This window comes from Geotrypetes seraphini, chromosome 5 (assembly GCF_902459505.1).
Source record: "Geotrypetes seraphini chromosome 5, aGeoSer1.1, whole genome shotgun sequence".
NCBI classification, from domain to species: Eukaryota; Metazoa; Chordata; class Amphibia; order Gymnophiona; family Dermophiidae; genus Geotrypetes; species Geotrypetes seraphini.
This window is the reverse complement of record NC_047088.1, coordinates 162,984,089-162,998,691: the sequence shown is the minus strand read 5'-3', so window position 1 is coordinate 162,998,691 and position 14,603 is coordinate 162,984,089. Positions and strand designations below refer to the sequence as shown.

At 41.3% G+C, this 14,603-nt stretch overlaps 1 protein-coding gene across 10 annotated transcripts in view; it reads right to left on the bottom strand.

Moving 5' to 3' along the window:
- The window catches only part of FN1 (fibronectin 1), a 361,029-nt gene that overhangs the window by 299,173 nt on the left and 47,253 nt on the right, over positions 1 to 14,603 (bottom strand). For all 10 annotated transcript variants that reach the window (XM_033945948.1, XM_033945944.1, XM_033945938.1 and 7 more), the window contains exons 2-4: positions 14,124 to 14,252; positions 8,924 to 9,061; positions 6,563 to 6,694 (exon numbers count right to left, since the gene is read on the bottom strand). In XM_033945948.1, the coding sequence (XP_033801839.1) occupies positions 6,563 to 6,694; positions 8,924 to 9,061; positions 14,124 to 14,252 (399 nt within the window). The remainder of the gene's footprint in view (positions 1 to 6,562; positions 6,695 to 8,923; positions 9,062 to 14,123; positions 14,253 to 14,603) is intronic.

The following is a 14,603-nucleotide window of genomic DNA, read 5'->3' as shown; positions in this document are numbered from 1 at the left end:
AAACATGCAAGACTAGGCATGAACTGTATATTGTTTCAATGCAGAGGGTCATTAAAAAAACAATGTTCTTAAGATAGGGGCAACAGGTATGGCTGAAAAAAATGTATCAGCTGCTGTGTAATAAAAAAGGAAAGAAGATGATATACCCTCGCTTTAACTAAGCCATGGTAGAAGTTTCTACCAAGGCCAAAGTACTAAATGCTCCAATGTTGCTCTGATGCTTATTTCTATAAGTGTTGGAACAGCGTCGCAGCATTTAGCGCTCCGGGTCGTGGTAGAAACCTCTATCACGGCTTAGAAAAAAGCAGGATACAGTGAAAATTCCTAATGTGCACTGCCACATTAGAGCACTTTAACTCTGTTAACCTATGTTATGTTACCAGAAATTCGAGCTATGAGCGTTTTATGCACTGATTGATCCTTTGCCCTAAAGCCGCGGGATTTCAGCTGCAAAACAATGGCCACTGTCGCAGGATCCTAATGTTCTATTGTTCAGATAAGCAACCCATTTAGTATAAGAGCTTTCTGCTGTTTGTATATCTTACTATTTGAATGATTCAATAACTAATGAAGGTTTTTTATACCAATGATGGATGGTTCATTTGTGCGCTCACTTCATTTGTGCGCTTGGAATTGTTCCTTGAGCCATCTGATACTTTTTTTTCCCTTCATTTTCTAAAAAATATGTGTGGACTGTGTATACAATTTAGTTCTCACTGGAGAGTATTATATTTTTATTGAACATTTGTGTTGTTCCTCCAGTCCTTCTTTGATTTCATTTTACCAGAAGTCTCATTTTATGTAATGGGAGCTAGTTATTGATACGGTGTTTTAATGATGTCAATGTACGCTAATGCAGTAGCACATGTTAGCAATTCTAGCTGACAGTGTGCAGCCAGAGACACAAGCACGCTCAGTACTTCAACGCCTGACAAGTGCACAAAATGGTCCCCTATAATATAATAGGTCAACGTTCAGGCCGCAGCAGTCAAAATGTTTTTGAAATGCAGGCTGCAGCACAGGTTTTTAAAATGCTGACTGCAGAACTGATTATCTAATTACTGGGCAGTCACTGGCTGTTATCCAGGTACTGGCAACTTTCACACTGGTACCCAGTAAACTATCCAGATAAAGTTAGAACAGCCTTTTTTGCGGTCTTAATTTTACCTGGATAGTTACCTAGTGAGTGGACTGAAAATCACAGCTAATCAGGTAACTCCTAACTTTGCCCAGACTCTACCTCAGCACTACCCAGAGTGTATAAAGGTGATCCAAACAGATATTCAGTGACATTATCTGGATAGTGCTGGTTTGCAAAATATCCAGAGAGTAGAATTTATTTGAGTAGGAAGAATTCAATTCCCACTGCAGCTCCTTGTGACCCCTGGGCAAGTTACATAATCCACTATTGCCCGAGATAGTGAGCCCCCTAGGGACAGAGAAAATACTTGCATTTAATGTGTAGCGCAGTATAAATGATGAGCAGTACTAGAAATAAGACCTGCCGCATGTTACCCCTTAATTTTTTCTTTGATAGGAAAAGTAATTTAAATATTTTAAACAAAAGGAACACTAGGAAGCTTTCTGTTCATTTATGAAGAGAATGAGTACTAAGGAGAAATTAGACCTCCCTTTTACGAAGCCATGTTAGGCTTTTCTTATCACCAGCCGCAGCGGTATTAGCTCTGACGCTCAAAGAATTCCTATGAGCGTTGGAGCTAATACTGCCACGGTCGGCGATAAAAAAAGCCTAACATGGCTTTATAAAGGGGGGGAGGGGGTAAGTCTTACCTGCTAATTTTCTTTCCTTTAGTCCCACCAGATTAGTCTAGCACCTATGTGTGCTCCTAGACCAGCGGCGCTGGCTTCTTCCAAAGCAAAATTTAGCACTCCTAGCTCAAACTGAAGCCAGCTCCACCAGCCAGGAGCTCATATAGATCCTGGTCTGATAAGGATGTGAAAGAAATGGAAAACATGATTAACTAAAAATGTTATTAAAATGAATTTAAAAGTGTACAGCATTTTTTCAACTCACTAAAAACAACTTAATGGTTAATAAAGGCTGACAAGCTCCAATTACAGAAAACAGAAAACAAGGGGAAAATAATGAAATTTATTCTTACCTAATAGTTTATTTTCATTAGTCCTGCTAGACCAGTTCAGACTAGTGGGCTATGTCCCCTCAATAGCATATGGAGGCAAATGACATCATCAGTATAACAACCAATTCAAAATGCTTCCAGGTTCAAGAAAATTCAACCATGTGGCTCTCCTGCTAAAACCTGCACACTGGTTGCCATTCTCGCACAGATTTACCTATAAAATTCTCATTCTAATCTTCAAAATTCAGAGCACAGGCTTCCCGCTATTATCATTTCTTCTGCCACCATCCTGTGTACTCTTCAGCCAAATTAAATATGATATCATCCTTCTTCTATGTCACTGGTCCTACTCTCCCTTTCCCCCCTATCATCATCAACATATGAGGGATTGTATCAATCGTCAAAACATCTAAAAAGCCACTAACATTCAACAAGTCTCTGCACCAAGAAGGTGATATCAATCAAGGAAGATCAATCTAATATAATAAAAGGCTACTCGCGCATGCACACTCCCATCTGCGTGCGTCCGTTTTCCGTGAGATGTAGGGCATTGCAGGTAGGAGTGCGCATGCGCGCGAAGCTAGCTCTCTCTCTCTCTCCCTCCCCTCCCAGGCGGATGTCGGCTGTGGCGGCTGTCGGCGGCCCGAGGCGGATGTCGGCTGCGGCGGCTGCTGGCCGCCCGAAGCTCTCTCTCTCTCTCCCTGCTCTCCACCTCGCGCAAACGTAAATCCAGGGAAAACGGCACTACCGGTAGAAGTTTATTTTTAAAATTAAAGGTGCTGCGGCGGCTCCTCTCACGAGCCGCACCTGCGTCAGAGAAGGCTTCCAACGCAGGCAGCGATCTTGAGAGGAACTGCGGCAGCAACTTTAAACTTAAAAATAAACTTCTTCCGGTACTGCCGTTTTTCCTGCTGTGCCCTCTCGATCTCCTTAACCACAGTGAGTGCGATGGTAGGCCAGACCGTGGGAAGCAAAGGGGGGGGGTTGGGGGAAATGCTGCTGCACAGGGATCTGTAGGGGAAGGTAAATTCCGCTGCTGCTGCTGCTCAGAGAAGTGGATGGAGAGGGAAATACTGCTGCTGTTGCTGCACAGGGAAGTGAGGTTGGGGGAGGGAAATGCTGCTGCACAGGGAAACGAAGGGGGAGGGAATGTTACATATGGAGCAGGGAGAGAGACAGATAGAAATAAAGACAGACAGACAGCGGGAGGGAGGCAGACAGAAAGAAAGAAAGACACAGGGGCAGGAAGAGGGATAGAAAGACAGACAGAGAAAGGGGGTCAGGGAGAGAGAAATACAGCAGGAGGTAGAGAGAGAGAAAGAAAGAAAGACAGACAGATATCTATTCTAGCACCCGTTAATGTTAACGGGTTTAAAGACTAGTACTTTTATAAGGAGATTTCTGATGTTCTATCTTCTGACGCAGGCATTCTGCCAAAACATGGACTCATATCAAGTCCATTTATCGTGTTCCTTGGTGCAGGTCTTTGAATTGTTTTGTTGCATATATATGACTGTTTATTGATAATAAAGTATAGTTTTAAATTATTCTTTTTGAGTACAGTTTATAGTTGGAAAGGCCAGGTGCCCACTCTTACTCTGGTCATTCTCTTGTTTTCTCCTTTTTTGGTTTTTCTTATTTCCCATCAAACTACTGCCAGAGCTACACAGCCTTCAAAAACAGCCTCCTGAACCCCAAGGGCCACAAAACTGAAGTCTTGCTTATGGAACAGACCCTCTTTTGTGTCATGAGAGACTTCCACCAGAATCATTCTTTAAGTCATTACTGTCACCAAGACATCCACTTTGGGAAGCAGAAAAAGATAGTCCAGGTCCACTTGGGGAAGGGAGTAAAATATATTAATTAACTTGGTCTCAAACTCGCGGCCCTCCAGGTACTATTTTGAGGCCCTTGGTATGTTTATCATAATCACAAAAGCAAAATAAAACAGTTTCTTGATCATATGTCTCTTTAGCTATAAATTACAATATTATTATTAAGACTTAGCCAAAAGGAAAGATTTATATATAAAGAGTTTTACTTCATGCAAAATTGTCATTTCTCTAATAAGACAATAACTGCTTTTTTCTGCGGCCCTCCAAGTACCTACAAATCCAAAATGTGGCCCTGCAAAGGGTTTGAGTTTGAGTCCACTGCTCTAGACTAAATCTTAGACTTCCACTCTATATCAACTATCTGTGTGAAAGCTCTGTGGAGCAGAAAAGCTTTCTCCAGCTTTCTAAATTCCTCCAAAATAGGATCACCATCAGAGATCTGTTCCTGCAAAGACATGGGGGAGAAAGGACCGCTCCTGGTGCCGTCTTCACGGGAAGCGCCAGCGCCTTTCCTCCTCTTTGTCCCCCCCCCATGTATCTCTTTAAATGTTCAGTGGCACGAGCAGCATTGTCCACTCGCTGCTCAATCTGGCGTTGGCTCTCTTCTGATGTCACTTCCTGGTCGCGGGACCAGGATGTGATGTCAAAAGGGAGCTGACACTGGTGGAACATGCTGCTCATGCTGGTGAACATTTAAAGAGGTATGCAGGAGGCACTGAAGCGGAAGAGTAGGGGTAAGAAGATGACCTCTAATTTCTCTGTAGCCAGGACATGCAATTCCTCCCAGCTACATAGCCTGCTGGCATGCCATTGAAACCAAACTGACAGAAAAACAAGCTCTAGTCTGAGAGGCCTCCTCCTCTCACATGAATAATCTAGAATTTCCCCAGGTCCTGTGTGGAAAGGGACACAGTTGCTTCTAATTAATTCCCTTGGCCTGGACTGCCTTCAGACCTTTTAAAAAAAAATCTATTTATTTATTTATTTTTGAACTTAGTTGTTCAGAAGAGAATAAAGTTAAGGCAGCTAATTTAAAACCCTCTTTTTAAAAAATATCTGGAGAGGGTAATAAAGAGGGTATTTTCCCTCTGCAAAAACCTCAGACTTATGGCAGGCATCCTCATCTAGTTAAGGCCTGTGGCTTAGGCTTGGGACTGCAGAGGGGTAAAACCCCATCCAAAGAATGCAATCCAGTTTCTGGAAGCCAACTACAAACAGCCTCAATCACTCATCACAAACCATAGCATGCAACTAGGGGAGCTAGATCTCTTATCAGAAATATCCTTCTATCTACACCAACATACATGTACCATCTGCTGGAAGCAGAAAATTTTGAACAGAGCCCTGATTGTTCCACCTGTCATTGGGAATCTTCAGCTTCTATGCCTTCAGTTGCTAGTGAGAGGATATAACCCACGTCTGAACCGTGTGTCTAGGAGGATAAAGATTCTCATTAAACTCTTTGTTGTTTTGCTCTGTTTCATTTCGTTTTAACATTCCCTGAAACTATTTAGAAATTTGTAGATGTTTCTCAGCTGCATTATTTTGTATTAGCATGTGGTTATTTAATGTGCACTTCCAGTTCCCCTGCTGAAATATGCAACACAAACCCTTGGTGAAGAGACTGAGATCTGGGTGAGAGATCAGCTAGAAGCAGCTCCAGATTACAAGATGGAAAAAAAAGACCCCCCCACCCCCACCAAAAAAAAAAAAAAAAAGAAAATACAGATTTACTAATTTACAATTTAATTTGTATTTTGAGTGTTGGAGAGAACTGTGCAAAGCAACATATTAATACTGAACGAATGCTTTAGCAAAGAATTTAAGTTTGAACGTTAGCTTCTATCACCTACTGGAGATAGAGAAATACAGTACTGAATGGGAGCAGCTGTACAGTAATCTTTATGAAAGTGCTCTGTGGTTCTCTATCTCCATCTGCTGATAGAAAGTCATAATCCACAAGTTCTGGACTGATCTGTGGGACCCTAAGGAATGGTTATTTGAACTCAAAACTCTTTACAAGCAATGTCATCATGATTATTGTGGTTCATAATTACAAGTTACAGAAAAAAATATGCATTGAAGAGAGATGGAATTCTAAGCCACTTGAAATGTGGCTCTGTCTCTGGCAGTATTCAAATCCATGCTGAAAGTCCACTTTTTTGAAGCTGCGTTTAAGTTCTAACCTCAGCCCACTTGTAAAGCACCCATATCTGTTTGTCACTATATTCCCCTACCCTATCTACCCCATCATTCCCTTTGTAATTCCCTACCTGAGTAGTGTGTATAGATTCACCCTTTTATCCTGTTTGTCTGTCATTCGATTACAAGTTGTTTTGAGAAGACACTGTCTTTTGTGTGTGTAATGTACATGTGTCTTGTAGCACTACAGAAATAATAAATAGTAGTAGCAGTAGTAAACAAAACAATTATTATGCACTGAAACCCTGGCTGTTCTGAAAATATTTTAATAGTGAATAACCATGAATATTTGCTTCCTAATCTTGCTGCTTAGCTTAAATGTTTTTACTCTGATCCTCTTGTATGATCTTTGGACTTGTGTATTCAGCCTTGAACTATTATTTGGTTAAGCAGAATAGAAATGAGAGAATTAAATATACGTACCTAGAGCTTTGCAAGTCCATTCACCTTTCCCATTGCCAAGACACACACACTCCAGCATGCTGCCACCTGCCTCATGGGGTCTGCGCCAGGTGTCGCCAATCTTGTAGGACTGCCCTCCTTCATGACAACGATCTGTTTAAAGGAAAATACAATGCAGACACTGTACTGTATAAAGGTTTTATGAAAAAATTCATCTACAGCAATTAGGCCCTGATTCTATAAACAGTACCTATCATGTAGGCGCCGAGGAGTACAAATGTCAAATCATAGGCTAGATGCCATTTACAGAATCATACCTAGCAGCTCCTAAAGCAATCTAAAGTGCAGGTAGGTGTTGAAACCTTATGCGCAATCTATTTATGCCAGGGCTTTCTTGGCCTAAATGAGTGCGCCTAAGTCAAAACGCCCAAGATGTGCCCATTTTTTGGTAGGTGCCTATTTTCTGGTAGGTACCATTGAACTTTTTTATGCACCTTGAGGGTTCGTCATCTATATCGCCCTATACTTTGTCAACTACACCAACTTAATTACTTGGTCCACCCAAATTCATCAACTCTACTCCTCCTGCTGATGTCTTGTGGTTTCTCTATTTTTTAGAAAAACGCCATAAGCTTTCAAATCTCTTTAATTGCAGAATTTTATAAACTGCATGTCCAGGGCTTAATTTCCCACAACTTCAAGAAAGAAAAGGCAAGCATTTTTGACAGACAACACTGCAGCCCTTCCTGATCTTTATAGTTCTTTTTGAAAAGAAATATCCTGATTCAGTGAGATGTGCAAAGCTATTAATTTCTGTTCAGTTTACTCAAAATGTCCTTCCATGAAACTTTCTTCTTCAACTGTTTACTGTAGCATTAACTGCAATGTCACTGAACTGGCAGGGAATATAAAGGCTGCTGTCACAAGTCACTGTGGCTCTATAATTTGGTACTATTTCATGAACTATATACCACACTATCTGAGCTTGGTATGGTCTTTAATTTACAGTTTGGATCCTTAAGTGATCCTTGGGAATTTTTGGCTAACTTTAAAAAAAGAAAAAAGTGATCCTAGCAGCTGATGCCCTTTCATGGCTGTCAGAGCTCTTTAATACAGAGGTTGGAATCCTTAAACAAAAACACTGAAATGGTGGAAGGGGCAGCAACTAGGACAGCATGTGTAAAATATAAAAGTCTTCATAAAATGTATTTTTTTTTTTTTTTTTTAAATAAGAAAATGTTTATGCTCTATTAAATTTCTATTCAGCTTCTTTTAGACACAGTTCTACCCAAAATGGTTTACAAGACACAAAAATAACACAATAAATATCAATACATAAAACTAAGCTGATTGCACAGACTTCTTGGTTTTGGTGTTAACAGAATGAAGACATTCAAGACCAAGGCCCTCTTTTACAAAGGCGCGCTATGCATTTTAGCATGGATTTAGTGCGCGCCGACGTGTCCATAGGATAACATGCATGCGTTAGTGTTTAGCGCGCAATATTTAGTGCACACTAAAAAGCATAGCGCACCTTTGTAAAAGAGTGAGAAAGTAGCGAGGACATACATAGAGGTAAAAAAAAGCTAAAGGTAGTCCTTTGTTTACAAGTTCCAAAAAACTCATTGGGGTCGCTTGCATAATGGTTTCATGGCAGAAAATTAGTGGTGCAGTTTCTATTGCTTTACCACCGCTAGGAAAATGTAATAAAGAAAAAAATAAATTCTTCAGGAATCATGCTATTTAATATTTTGAAAATAAAAGAAATCTGTTTCAACTTAATGTGTTCGTGTAATGGAAGCCAATGAAGTTTGACAATAAGAAGAGTTTCATAATCAAAATTTTTTTTTAATTTGTTTTATACCTGTATTTTGAATTAGTTGTCATTTTTTTTTAGCACTGTATCAATTGTTCCCCGATAAACGGAATTACAGTAACCCAGTTGTGTCAAAATTGAGGCCTCAACAAGAAGCACAAATTGGTTCACAAAAAATAAAGAATGCACAGAACTTATGCCCCTTTTTACAAAGCTGTGCTAGCGGCTGCCATATGGCAAAATCCCTACGGGTTTTGGGGCAGATACCGCAATGGCAGCTGCTAGCATGGCTTTGTAAAAGGGGGAGTTAATTGTTCCATCTTTATAACATTGCTCACCTTATACTATGAGTGTACCTACACAATACCCATGTAAAAAACAAAGCAGGAATAGAGCAACGACTACTTTTGATATAAGAAATAAAAGTTATTGCAAATTTAAAAAAAACAGAAAGATAAACTAACAGGTATAGATGTAAAACAGGTTTACAGTTTTGAAAATAGAAAATAAAACATATCAAATTCTACTGCTGGAAATGGAAAAGGTCTAGAATTCCCAATGCATACTTGCAATGGTGCAGCTGATTCTGCCTCGCCCAGCGCCGATGCAAGTACAATCCCAAATCATGTTCTCTTTGGGACGCTCGTATGTCTCCCCCACACGATAGGTGGTTCCAGTGTACTTGTCGAAGCAAGTTTCTTCAACTGTTGAGAGACATGACACATTCAAAACCTTTTGTGAATTCTACTTTTGGATTTATATCCACCTATTCAACAAAATTGAAGATGTAAAGCATGCACAGAGTCATCTGTCCTCAATTCGGTCTTTTCTTGCAGATTTAAGTGCACTAACATTAGAGAAGCATAAGATTGTGTAGCACAGATGCATCAATCACTATAGGGGAAAAACAGCCGTCATTATTGTTTATTTTTGACTGGATGATTGTGACACCCTGGAAAACGTATTAACAGTGCGATTATTTCTCCTGGTTTTTGTGTAACACAGATACAACCATATTTGTCATTAAGGGGATAATTTTAAATAAATCTGCAAAAATTTGCAAATAGTAATATTTTTATGGAGACAATGAGATTATTGTAAGCTATATCTATGCATGTTTTAACATTATGATTGTATTTTGTGAGCCGCTTAGGTATAAGCAGGTAAGAAATGTATTAAATAAATAAATAAACTGTAATGCAGCTAAACCTACATCAGTTTTCATAGTTAGCATTGAAAGTTACTTCACCACAACTTCTTGCACAAATTTATGCCTACTAAGATATATGGGTAGTTTTAAGAGACATTTACACACACACACCAGTAGATATTCAGCCTGCAATTGTCAGAATTAGCCCCAGATATTCAATGCCAGGACATATGTGGTGAGATCATTAAGAATCTGTCAGTTTATGATGTCAGCTCAAGGCAGTGGTGTAGCGAAGGTGAAAGACGCCCAGGGTGGTGGCCACCCTATCCGCCCTCTTTTCTGCCCCCCCCCCCCATCTGCTCCTTCCCCGCCCCCTCCTGCCATCTGCGCGTGCACCTTCCCTCCCCCCCTTCAACTTGGCAGACTTCAGTTAATTCAAAATACATCTATCAGACTCCTATTTGGCGTGCAGAAATATAATTATATTATCCCCTTCTTTATTTCTGAGTATTGGCTCTCAGTTGTGTATAGAATTCCGTTTAAGGACTTGTCAATCACACATCAGGCTCTGGATAGAGGTTTACTTCTGTTCTTCACCTTTCTTTACTATACTGCCCACACAATCTTTGTTCATCTCAATAGCACCTTTTAGACATTCCCTCCCATCACCAGGTATGTCATAAAGTTACTAGATACTCTTTTTTGGTGTGGTAGCACTGACCCTATGTAATCATCTAACCCCCACTATCGGAGAGCCAAACCCCTATTTAGTAAATTTAAACTCCTATTAGCTATATGCTAATGTGGTCTGCTAGCTGTGCATGAATGTGGGCGGGGAAGCCCTGCCTCATTTTCATCTGCCCGTTCCTTCCTTTCTCCTTACACCCTTTAAGCGTTTCATTGTAACTTTCCACATGCCTTACCTACTACAGTACTCCCCCAAAATTCGCGGGGGTTCCATTCCTGGAGCATCGGCGAAATTTGAAAAACCGTGAATGCTGTTTAGGAGCAGATTGGAGGTGAGAGAGGGCTGCGGGGGAAGCAGCGGGTGCTAAAAAAAACAATATTTAGGCTGGCAGGTGGTTTGGCTGTGCAGAAGGCTGACGGGGGGTGGGGGGGTGGGAGGAGGAGGAATCAGCTGTGCAGAAGGCTGATTGGCTGACCGGGAGGGAAGAGGAGGAATCAGCTGTGCAGAAGGCTGATTGGAATTGACGGCTGTGCAGAAGGCTGGTTTGCGGACTCATTCATTCCCTGTATTTTCTGACCGGAAGAGGCAGTCAGAAAATTTTGCGAATGACTGAGTTCGCAAACCGCGAATTTGCAGGGGTCTACTCTGTATTCTTTATTCTTATTCTAATGTATCCCTAACTTAGTTTAGTACCCTATATGTTGACTCTGTACACTGCTAAAATTTATTTACTATTAGTGGAATATCAAATAAATTAAACATTGAACATAGTTTTACACACTTAGGCCCAGATTCTTGAACCGGTTGCCGCCTTAAGTGATCATTGTGTGTCAAACATGCATCAGCATCGGTTTTGGAACTGCGTCAACATGAAAGACAGGCGCCAGAAATGTAGGCCAGGGTTTTCCAGACCTACAATTCCGGCACCTATCTTTGTGTGAATTGCACCTATGTAGGTGCTTTAGGCCACCTAATACCACTTCCGGCGTTGGCCACACCTACTCTGGTGTTCAGCAGCCTAAAGGCCTACCTAGGCACAATTCCAGTGCTGATTTTCTAGGCACCGGAATTGGAACTGGAAAAGTTCCCTGGCACAAGTCCTTATGCCATGCTTCAAAATTTCAGCAACAGAACTTTTGGATTAATAATATGGCCCAAAGTCTCTGATGACAACAGTCCATTGTACAATTTTAAAATTTTCACCTGGAAGTAATGTTTTTGCTTGTTTTTCTGATACATAAGGGGGGAGGAGTGGGGGCTGATGTACAAAGCAACAGAGTTCTTTCTAGAAATGAACCAATACCTTGAGAAGATCTTGTGATACTGGTCATTTAAATATTTTGGAAATGAGATCTTTGGAAGTTTGTTTGCAATATAATCAGACTTTATTGCAAAAGAACTTTACTATACCTCCAAAAGGTTAAGGCCCTCACTTTACAAGCCCTAGTCAGATTTGAGATGTGCACAAAGGGGTACTTGATTGGGGGGGGGAGGGGTGATAGCAATATGAGCTACTGTTAAGATGGGTTATTTTACCACAAGTTATACTATTTTAGCACAGGATCCCATTTTATATAAATAATATAGAATAATTGGGATAAGAACATAAGAATTGCCGCTGCTGGGTCAGACCAGTGGTCCATAATGCCCAGCAGTCCGCTCATGCGGCGGCCCTCTGGTCAAAGACCAGCGTCCTAACTGAGACTAGCCCTATCAGTGTACGTCATTGTTCAGCAGGAACTTCTCTAACTTTGTCTTGAATCCCTGGAGGGTGTTTTCCCCTATGACAGACTCCGGAAGAGTGTTCCAGTTTTCTACCACTCTGGGTGAAGAAGAACTTCCTTACGTTTGTACGGAATCTATCCCCTGTTAACTTTAGAGAGTGCCCTGTCGTTCTTCCTACCTTGGAGAGGGTGAACAACCTGTCCTTATCTACTAAGTGTATTCCCTTCAGTACCTTGAATGTTTCGATCATGTCCCCTCTCAATCTCCTCTGTTCGAGGGAGAAAAGGCCCAGTTTCTCTAATCTTTCACTGCATAAGGATTTATACTGCATTTCAGTTGCTGTAAATGCTCGTGCTTAAAGTTAGCGTATGTGCCAGGGAATTTTTCCAGTTCCTACACTTTCCGCTGCCCATTCCAAAATTGTCCTGGCTTGAGAACATTGCAGTGAGCCATGCTGTCACTTTCTGCTGGTGGGAAAGTCCCAGCATAGAGGCATCAGAAAGGCATGAAGTCTCCCAATAGGTATTTTAAGACACAAACAGCCACTTTGCTATGACACCAATTGAATAATCAGCATGGTTCCTGATAAAATATATACAGTACATTTTAAAATATATATATATCACTTGAATTTCTGCAATGCCACTGTGATCCAAATGCTAGGACACAAATCTACCCACCAAGATAGATGGAAAAAATGTAAACAGTGGAATGCTATATACCCAAATATCCCCTTTTGGCCTAAGGCCCTAAACGTTGAAAGTAGAAGCAGGGAAAATGTCCATTATCAAAAAAAACGTCCAGCTGTTTAAATGCCCAGACCACCACTACATCTAAACTTACACCATATAATCAACCTAATAAAAGCCTAAGTCCCAAACGCCCAAAACAAGGGCTTTTAGGCAAAGGAGGGGCTAGTCCTTCACCTAAAAGCTGGATTCTGTAACCGGTGTCTGTCAAAAACAACAGAAGCCACATCCTCCCAACAACGATCCGGGCAGGAGCTCAACTCCTCCTGCCCGGCGACGCCCCCGTTGCCCTGCCACAATGCTCACCCTGAAGTGCCGCGGTTCGGAGGGGGATGGGCGATCACCATCGCGGCAGGAGAGATGAGCCATCTCTCCTGCAGCAATAATAGCAGTAGGCAGGTTGATGGGGCCGCTGAGCTGCAGCGATCAGCTCAGAGCCCCTTTTTCGGCACTTATACCTGTTTTGACTTGATCTAAGTCAAAATGTATAAGTGCCGACTAGGCAACCTGCCTAAACTTTTGATTATACCAGCTGTACGCCTATGTCAAAGTCGGCCCACCTCCCGCCCTTTCCCCTCCTTTAAAAATACCTCTTTTCGCTCTATGCATTTAGAGGCAAGGGAAAGGCCTAAGCTGGTTTTAGATACGCCTAAAATCAGCTTTTGTTATGGGTACTTGGACGATCAGGCTTTTAGTCCAAGTACCCATTTAGGCTACTTTTTAGACTTTTTTTTAATTTTTTTATTATGAGCCCCCAAGTGTCTAACTTAAGAATGAAAAAGGACCCCTACTGTACTGCTTGCTAATATGGATATTGTTTGTTTATTATTTATATACCGCTCTTTCCCCCCCCCCTTTTACTAAACCACGCTAGCGGTTTTTAGCGCGGGGAGCTGCACTGAATGCTGTGCACTGCTCCTGATGCTCATAGGAACTCTGAGCGTCAGGAACAGCATGGAGCATCTAGCACGGCTTCCTGCGCTAAAAACCACTAGCACAGTTTAGTAAAAGGGGGAATTTGTTACAACATCAGTGCGGTACACATCAATTAATAAAAAAACAATGCCAATAATTATAGTACAGGTGTAAAAAATAGGAAGAGAAAAGAGAAAAAAAACCCCACCCATTTAGTTACTGTATGATCCAATGCCCTAAAACCATATGATGAAAACAAAATTAAGAAAGAAATGCCAATCCAAATAAATAGGTTTTTAAAGAAGCTCTAAATTTAGGACTTCTTCTATTAAACTGTGAAAGCAGTTTTTAGTGCGGGGGATCCACGCTGAGTGGCCCGCGCTACGCCCAACGCTCATAGGAACTCAATGAGATCAAGGAACAGCGCGGGCCATTCAGCGTGGCTCCCCGCGCTAAAAACTGCTATCGCAGTTTGATAGAAGAGGGCCTTAGTATAGGTAGGTTTGCAGCGAAGTTCTATTGCAGTATATCAGACTTACGTTCAGGCTTGCTTTCGCAGTTAAACCCTCTGCTTCCTCCATAGCAGGTGCAGACCAATACGTTCCCTAGGTAAGTCCTTTCCCATTGCTGATTAATCTGATAGCGCTTTCCATTGTCATCACATTCCTCTGACAGGGAAATAAAAGGCACAATTAGATGAGCACTTTAGGCAGAGCAAAGGTGGCAGAAGATTAAAATATGAAACTCAGCATCAAAGGGGAGCTGTTAAAAATCTGCTGTATCTGGTCAAAGTTATACCATTTTCCCACAGTCGCCTATAAGGAGTCTATTTTCTAACGTAGGGGAGGTACAGTTTTCAAGGTCATTTATACAAGTATGTTGACTGCCTTAAAACTGCCTTCTCTTAGTGGAACTTAATGTGCACTACCTTGTAAAGTGTAAAACTTAAATATAAGGACATAGAATCATAGGCACCAGCTCTGTGGGTGCCTCAGCACCCCCAATATTTTTGAAACATC